This window comes from Coregonus lavaretus, assembly GCF_964263955.1.
Source record: "Coregonus lavaretus genome assembly, contig: HAP1_SCAFFOLD_4154, whole genome shotgun sequence".
In the NCBI taxonomy this organism is placed as follows: domain Eukaryota; kingdom Metazoa; phylum Chordata; class Actinopteri; order Salmoniformes; family Salmonidae; genus Coregonus; species Coregonus lavaretus.
The window spans coordinates 12501-21825 of NW_028159101.1; the positions used below are offsets into that span (position 1 = coordinate 12501).

The 9325-nt window shown below is 42.3% G+C and overlaps 1 protein-coding gene across 1 annotated transcript in view; it reads left to right on the forward strand.

The window, feature by feature from the left end:
* The window catches only part of LOC311123282 (VPS10 domain-containing receptor SorCS2-like), a gene marked incomplete at its 5' end in the record, with an annotated part of 18303 nt that extends 10153 nt beyond the window's left edge, over positions 1-8150 (forward strand). Inside the window, 7 exon segments of the mRNA XM_084197543.1 lie at positions 1-17; positions 2552-2664; positions 2944-3066; positions 5505-5604; positions 6807-6909; positions 7493-7650; positions 8073-8150. The exon segment at positions 1-17 is cut by the window's left edge and continues 107 nt beyond it. Of these exon segments, the coding sequence (XP_084053669.1) occupies positions 1-17; positions 2552-2664; positions 2944-3066; positions 5505-5604; positions 6807-6909; positions 7493-7650; positions 8073-8137 (679 nt within the window).
* Between the last annotated feature and the right edge of the window lie 1175 nt (positions 8151-9325).

Here is a 9325-nt window from a genome sequence, read left to right on the forward strand (position 1 = left end):
GAACGTCCACGTCTACGGTAAGAGAGAGGGGACATTACAGTCCTAATTATTATTTATGTATGACGTTATTGTGTGCTGTACCTACGGTTGCAAAGGGAGGGTATTTTACTGGAAACGTTCTAAGTTTACCAGTAAACTACCAGAATTTTGATATCTTTCAAGGAATTTATGTAATCTAGCACAAGACTTCTAGTGGCCCTTTTGGGTACTTCAGATGTTTTGCAGGTGTCGGTAATTATCTCTGGCCGTAGGTGTGGCCTTATCACATGTAAAATATATGAAATAAATAATTACATTTTCAAATAAAAAATAGAATGACAAAGAATAGAAAACATTATCCTAAAGATAAACCATCAACTTAGTGAATACCATTGGTGTTTAATATGAGGGTTTCAGCATGAAATATCCTTTATAAATTTTTTTACACACTTGTATTTAGTTTACTTTGTCAATATGTATTTGTTGTCAATGTTTTGCCATCAAACAGGTGGCAGTTGTGAAAAAAAGTCAATAGCTGGAAGAGTTGCAGAGCATTTTTCATTCATTAGGCAATTTTCTCTTCTAGAAACTCATGGACAATATGGACACAGATATATATGAATACATTTAAAAAAAGTTATTCAAGTATAAATTACCAAAGTTACGATAGATTGCCATAGATTTTCTGTTAACTACCAACATTTCTGATGATTCTGGGATATTTGGTAAACTACTGGTAGCTTTGCAAACCTAGCTGTACAACTATTTATGATGTTATTGTACAAAGCAAAAGTTGTAATATAAACGATGACAGTATATGCGTTGGTTGAATATCAATGTTAAATTCAATATATGACACTAATGTCGATGAAAATTCTCAAATCAACTTGAATTGAGGTACACAACACCCTCGTCATGATCCGTCTGGCCGTTACAGAGGACCACTGTACTGGACTTTTGACAGGGTCGTTAGCATCAGGGTCATCAGACAATTTTTTGCCCAAACCTGGCTCAGATTCTAGACGTCGAATTCAAACTAGGCTACAGAGTTCATAAGGTGGCAATTAGACTTAGATCCATTTGTAGGTGCAATAGATGTGTTTTGGTCCTAATTTAAGGTTTGGGTTTGGCATAATGTTAGCAGTGTGGTAGGGTTAGGAATGAGGTTAGGGTTAGGTTTCAAATCAGATTTTAAGAAGATAAAGGGTACACTACATGACCAAAAGTATGTGGACACCTGCTCGTCAAACATCTCATTCCAAAATCATGGGCATTAATATGGAGTTGGTCCCCCCTTTGCTGCCAGAACAGCCTCCACTCTTCTGGGAAGGCGTTCCACTAGATGTTGGAACATTGCTGCGGGGACTTGTTACGAACTAAGGGGCCTAGCCTGAACCATGAAAAACAGCCCCAGAACATTATTCCTCCTCCACCAAACTTTCCATTTGGCACTATGCATTTGGGCAGGTAGCGTTCTCCTGGAATCCGCCAACCCAGATTTGTCCGTCAGACTGCCAGATGGTAAAGCGTGATTCATCACTCCAGAAAAAAACAAATTTCTGCTGCTCCAGAGTCCAATGGCGGCGAGCTTTACACCACTCCAGCCGACGCTTGGCATTGCGTGTGGTGATCTTAGGCTTGTGTGCAGCTGCTCGGCCATGGAAACCCATTTCATGAAGCTCCCGACTAACAGTTCTTGTGCTGACGTTGCTTCCAGAGGCAGTTTGGAACTCAGTAGTTCTGTGAGCTTGTGTGGCCTACCACTTCGCGGCTGAGCCGTTGTTGCTCCTAGTTCTAGCAGGGCAGAAATTTGACAAATTGACTTGTTGGAAAAGTGGCATCCTATGACGGTGCACAGTGTATGCTTATTTTAAATGATTAGGTGGCTCTTAAAAAGCATTGTTGAGTGGCAATGGACAGGGCAATTCACCCCCCAATTGTGTGACAAATTCTGTATTTCCCCTGATTGTCTATGGGTCAAAAGAAAATGGAAATAAAAGTATTATCTGAGTTTTTCGGGGGCGAAGGACACTGTCTACCGGTGTCCTAGCTAGGCTGTTTGAGATCCTAAGCAACCTGCATGCACATTGTGTGAAGCACAAAACACCAACATAGCTACTGTAGTAGGTCAAAGCTGTGTGCTGGAAAACCTTGGTAGAGCATGGGTGGAGTAGGCATTGTGGTGCTCCTATGGCTTCAGACCAATGCCTACTTATTTTTGTTTTTGTTTTTAATAGCTCTAGTTCCTGGGTTCTCCATGACATCATGTGCTGCTGTGTCACTGGGTAATGATGTCCGTGGTGGTGTTTGATTTATTCATGAGAGAATGCTAACTGAGCAGAAATGTACTGTATTATTTTACCCCAAGAGAACTGATGATACAGAATAAACATACTGCAGAAGCAGTCAATGTAGGATAATGAGAAACGGTTGACTTATTCTAAAGCCTCCAAACAATAGAAATGAATATGGTATCATTAATATGGAGGTTTCCGTTATTGTTCATCTGAATGCTGTAACCCAAAATGGCCGCCTTTAGTGTTGACTTCCTGTGTGTTCTGTTTGATCCCAGACCGTTTCCAGGTCATCCCCCTGGCCTTCAGCAGTAACCTGGACAAACTCAACCCCAACATTCCAGAGTGGAGGGAGGACGTGGGTCAGGTGGTCACCAAGATATTGGCAAAGGTGGGTCTCTACTGTACATGACCCGATGCTCTAACTTAACAGGACCACTCTATTTAGGATACATAATCATAGTATCTGCATTGGCCTCTGTTTGGTTAAATTATTATATTTGATAGACATGATAATCATGAAATGTGAAAACACATTTGGAGATGGAGGAGGGACTATCAGAAGTTGTCCAATAAAAAAGGCTCATGCTAGTTTGAACATGACCCAGGTCGTAACATGGGACACAAGTCCCATAAGGGACTGTTTCTGACCGTGACCTTTGACCCCCAGATCACAGGTATCCCCCAGGAGTCCCTGGTAACCATGGTGAAGCGGGGCCTGCCCACCACAGCTGACCTGTACGTTCTCCCACCAGAGAGCAAGGGCGCTAAGAGGAGTGTGTTTGTGGATAAGGTACACTATCACACACACACACACACACTACCTAACTAATTGACACACTCATGAGTGTCACTGTAGTCTCACTTAGGGTTGCAAAGCTACAGGTAATTTACCAGAATCTTCAGTCATTTTGGTAATTAACAGAACATTTATGGCAATCTATTGTAACTTTGTTAATTTATACTTGAATAACTTTTTTGAAATGTATATCAGGGTTGGGGTCAATTCCATTTAAATTCCAGTCAATTCAAAAAGTAAATCAAACTAAATTCAAACTTGAATTTTAGTGTACTTCCTGAATTGACTGAAATTGAAATGGAATTAGTATTTAGTCAGCCACCAATTGTGCAAGTTCTCCCACTTAAAAAGATGAGAGAGGCCTGTAATTTTCATCATAGGTACACGTCAACTATGACAGACAAAATGAGAAAATCACATTGTAGGATTTTTAATGAATTTATTTGTAAATTATGGTGGAAAATAAGTATTTGGTCAATAACAAAAGTTTCTCAATACTTTGTTATATACCCTTTGTTGGCAATGACACAGGTCAAACGTTTTCTGTAAGTCTTCACAAGGTTTTCACACACTGTTGCTGGTATTTTGGCCCATTCCTCCATGCAGATCTCCTCTAGAGCAGTGATGTTTTGGGGCTGTCGCTGGGCAACACGGACTTTCAACTCCCTCCAAAGATTTTCTATGGGGTTGAGATCTGGAGACTGGCTAGGCCACTCCAGAACCTTGAAATGCTTCTTACGAAGCCACTTTTTTGTTGCCCGGGCGGTGTGTTTGGGATCATTGTCATGCTGAAAGACCCAGCCACATTTCATCTTCAATGCCCTTGCTGATGGAAGGAGGTTTTCACTCAAAATCTCACGATACATGGCCCCATTCATTCTTTCCTTTACACGGATCAGTCGTCCTGGTCCCTTTGCAGAAAAACAGCCCCAAAGCATGATGTTTCCACCCCCATGCTTCACAGTAGGTATGGTGTTCTTTGGATGCAACTCAGCATTCTTTGTCCTCCAAACACGACGAGTTGAGTTTTTACCAAAAAGTTATATTTTGGTTTCATCTGACCATATGACATTCTCCCAATCCTCTTCTGGATCATCCAAATGCACTCTAGCAAACTTCAGACGGGCCTGGACATGTACTGGCTTAAGCAGGGGGACACGTCTGGCACTGCAGGATTTGAGTCCCTGGCGGCGTAGTGTGTTACTGATGGTAGGCTTTGTTACTTTGGTCCCAGCTCTCTGCAGGTCATTCACTAGGTCCCCCCGTGTGGTTCTGGGATTTTTGCTCACCGTTCTTGTGATCATTTTGACCCCACGGGGTGAGATCTTGCGTGGAGCCCCAGATCGAGGGAGATTATCAGTGGTCTTGTATGTCTTCCATTTCCTAATAATTGCTCCCACAGTTGATTTCTTCAAACCAAGCTGCTTACCTATTGCAGATTCAGTCTTCCCAGCCTGGTGTCCTTTGACAGCTCTTTGGTCTTGGCCATAGTGGAGTTTGGAGTGTGACTGTTTGAGGTTGTGGACAGGTGTCTTTTATACTGATAACAAGTTCAAACAGGTGCCATTAATACAGGTAACGAGTGGAGGACAGAGGAGCCTCTTAAAGAAGAAGTTACAGGTCTGTGAGAGCCAGAAATCTTGCTTGTTTGTAGGTGACCACCATAATTTGCAAATAAATTCATTAAAAATCCTACAATGTGATTTTCTGGATGTTGGTGGCTGACTAAATACTTTTTTTCCCCACTGTAGTATTCATTTTTTTGTATCTGTGTCCATATTGTCCCTGGGTTTCTAGTCGATTAACCATACGGTTCAAGAGAAAATAGCCTAATTAATGAAAAAATGCATTATTTTCAATTACCTCTGCAACTAGTCCAACTATTGACTTTTTTTTAAACTGCCACAAGTTTGACGCAAAACCATTAACAACAAATACATATTGACAAAATAAAATAAATCTGTGTAAAAAATAAAAGATTTTCAATGCTGAAACCCTCATATTAAACACCAATGGTATTCATTTTTTACATTGTACATTTTAGTCATTTAGCAGACGCTCTTATCCAGAGCGACTTACAGTTAGTGAGTGCATACATTATTTATTTTTTCACTAAGTTGATGCTTTATATTTAGGATAATGTTTTACAGCTTTGTCATTAAAACATTTTTTTATGTTCTTATTTAATTATTTAATATATTTTACATGTGATAAGGCCACAGAGAGGGGAAAATTACAGACCCCTGTGATAATCTGAAGTACCCAAAATGGCCACTAGATGTCTTGTGATAGATTACATAAACTCCTAGAAAGATACCAAAATGTTCCAGTAAAATACCATCCCTTTGCGTCCCTAGTCTCACTCACTGTAGTAATTTACCTCTGTATGAACTGTGTGAATTTTATGGTTGAGTTGTATATTTCTTCCACAGCGTATCCCTGCCATCAAGCAGGCCTTCAATGAGAACAACGTTAGCTTCATCGTACGAGGAGGTCTACAGGTGTTGGTGACGCTAGCTGACCCTAACGCAGGTAACCAAAGCATCCTGTATTACCGTTCCAATTCCTGTAATCATGCCATTGTGATGTTGTAAATATGATTTAATAATATATCATTTCTCCATTTAATTATTTGGTTTCATGTTGACTATGAATGGATCATTTAGTTTTTATCAATCTATTTCAAAGAACTAGTAGCTAATGAGTCGCCCACGAGAGCGACGGAGACCGGTGCGTGTTAGTCACCCCACACAACCTTTTTTCTCACCTTTACTTCCTGCTTTCCTCCAATCTGATTGGTTGTGGGTTCCTGTTACCTGCTCTCTGCTCTCTGCTTTCAGTGTTATTTTCGCAATATCTGCAGAGGTAAACAATATGTTTCAATGATGTCTAATCTATTCTGTTTGCTTTTTAACCTTATCTTTTCTTGGACAGTTTGGTTGCCGATCTCTTATCCTGACTGTGTGGTGTGTGTGTGTGTTGTCTGTTGAACACTGTGTGGTGTTTATCTAAGCAGAGTGGATGGAGTGTTAGCATTCTGTTGGTGTTAATTGTGACATGGCAGATATAATCTTGTTTGGGTCTCAGGGAGCCACATCCTCAGGAGGTGTGTGTGTGCCCACTGTGTGTGAGGGTGTGTGTGTTACCTACCCTGTGTGTCTGTGTTCATTTCCCATCTGATGTGTGTTGTCTATGCTTGTGTGTGTATGTGTGTCATATCATCATAATGGTGTCTTCCTGTGTGTGTGTGTGTGTGTGTGTGTGTGTGTGTGTGTGTGTGTGTGTGTGTGTGTGTGTGTGTGTGTGTGTGTGTGTCATATCATAATGGTGTCTTCCTGTGTGTGTGTGTCATATCATCATAATGGTGTCTTCCTGTGTGTGTGTGTGTGTGTGTGTGTGTGTCATATCATAATGGTGTCTTCCTGTGTGTGTGTCATATCATAATGGTGTCTTCCTGTGTGTGTGTCATATCATAATGGTGTCTTCCTGTGTGTGTGTCATATCATAATGGTGTCTTCCTGTGTGTGTGTGTGTGTGTGTGTGTCATATCATCATAATGGTGTCTTCCTGTGTGTGTGTGTGTGTGTGTGTGTGTGTGTGTGTGTGTGTGTGTGTGTGTGTGTGTGTGTGTGTGTGTGTGTGTGTGTGTGTGTGTGTGTGTGTGTGTGTGTGTGTGTGTGTGTGTGTGTGTGTGTCATATCATATTGTGTGTGTGTTGTTTTTCTCCCCTGCAGGTTCTCAGGGTGGAGTGGCAGGTCCTGGTGTCTGGGCTCTGGCTGTCATGTTCCTCATCAGCCTCCTCGCTACCGGATCCTTCATCCTATACAAGTTCAAGAGGTGTGTCTTATAGACTTAGCCTGCATGGATGCCAGTCTGTTTCTGATCTCTGGCCAACTCCTTATGGAATTCTCATGCAAAACATGATTTGACTTGACAATGACAATGGAGTAGGCTAAAGCACAAACAGATCTGGGACCAGGCTATTTTAGACTCACATATCTGAGATATGCACTGGGCACTAGACTGACAAGTCTTCCTCTGAAGCATTGCATGACTACAGATGAAAACACAACCATGACTACAGATGAAAACATAACCATGACTACAGATGAAAGCATAACTGCATGTATGAAGATATAGTAGGTGAATACATAACTGGATGAATATAGATGTACTGTCTATAGAATACATAAATGCATGTACTTGATTCATCTAGATTCTACATGAATATGTTGTGCATGATTTGTCTTTTGTTCACCAGTCACACCAATAGCACCTACTTTGCATCCGATGCACAAAGTCCACAATCTGTCACTTAATTAACATGAACTACAACTCCAGCCACAACCTCTCATCAAAACTACAAATCCCACAGTCCTTGGCTTAGGACTGAGGATGCCTATCCCCCGCTGTTTTTCAGCAAGCTGCCCGGCCGGAACGTGTACGCCCAGATGCACAACGAGAAGGAGCAGGAGATGACCAGCCCTGTCAATCACAGCGAGGACACGCAGCACATCATCCAGGGGGAGGAGTTTATCGACGACGACCTGGACTCGCAGACTCTAGGTAACGCAGAAGGTAGCCCCGCCTTCTGTTCCCTGATCAGGATTAGGACTAACCCCCACTACCACTAACAGAACAGCCTGCTACCACTCACGAGCCCAGGCAGTTAACAATGCAAGGTATAGGTTAATTGCTTTCTTATTTTTCATAAATGCTACTAAACTCATAATGATATTGTGAATTAAAGTTAAAACATTTTAAGCATTCTAATACCTATATCAATGGGCAATATTAATAAAATAGTTACTTTTTTAAAATTTTAGTTATGGTTTGGCTAAACGATAACCAACCAGTCATCCAGTCAAAGAGAAAGTTGAAACAATCAAGGAAATATGCTTTAATGTTGCAAGATAAAGAAGCAGGTGGTATTTTCCCTTTCAAAACCAATCGACCCTCGACTCTGGTCTCACCCACTTCCTCTCTCTCGTTGTTGCTAGGTAACCACTCGGGCGTGGTGCTGAGCATCAACTCTAGAGAGCTGCACAGCTACCTGACAAGCTGATGGCTGAACACGGACACACTAACCAGCTAGCCATGCTAACGAGCACAGGGAACTCTACTCTGCCTTCCTCCTCCGTCTTGCTGTCTGACCAACCAATCCACCGCTCCCCTTACAGAGGAAGAGATAAACCACCCCAGTACTACAATCTAGCATTACTCCCTCCCTCTCTCTCCTCCTCTCCGGGAGCAGAGGGACTCTTATCCTTCGTTCTGCTCATCCCTCCCTCCACTGCGTTACTGTAACATCGGGGGTGTGGGCCAACTCTGCTTTTTACCCAGGGTCCTTTGCACCCAGTGTATCCTTGCACCCAGTGTCCATTGCACCCAGTGTTATTGTGTCCTTTCACCCAGTGTCATGTCTTCTCTGTGTGTTCTCATTGGCTAAACCCCTCTGAGACTGATTGGACGCCACCCAGTGAGGAAAGAGAGTTCCAGTGACATCACAGAGAGGACGCCCCGCCCACTGGCCTGCTATTTAGAACGCTCGGTACTGTAAGACTCGTCTTTCACTGACTCTTTTTGCACACTAGGTAGTTCCCAGATACACTATACAGACACCTTGACTTCTTCCACATTTTGTTACGTTACAGCCTTATTCTAAAATGGATGACATCGTTTTCCCCCCTTATCAATCTACACACAATACCCCATAATGACAAAGCAAAAACAGGTTTTTATAAATTTTTGCAAATGTATTAAAAATACAAAACTTAAATATCACATTTACATAAGTATTCAGACCCTTTACTCAGTACTTTGTTGAAGCACCTTTGGCAGTGATTACAGCCTCAAGTCTTCTTGGGTATGACGCTACAAGCTTGGCACACCTGTATTTGGGGAGTTTCTCCCATTCTTCTCTGCAGATCCTCTCAAGCTCTGTCAGGTTGGATGGGGAATGTCGCTGCACTGCTATTTTCAGGTCTCTCCAGAGATGTTTGATTGGGTTCAAGTCCGGGCTCTGGCTGGGCCACTCAAGGTCATTCAGAGACTTGTTCCATAGCCACTCCTGCGTTGTCTTGGCTGTGTGCTTAGGGTCGTTGTCCTGTTGGAAGGTGAACCTTCGCCCCCAGTCTGAGGTCCTGAGCGCTCTGGAGCAGGTTTTCATCAAGGATCTCTCTGTACTTTGCTCCGTTAATCTTTCCCTCGATCCTGACTAGTCTCCCAGTCCCTGCCTCTGAAAAACATCCCC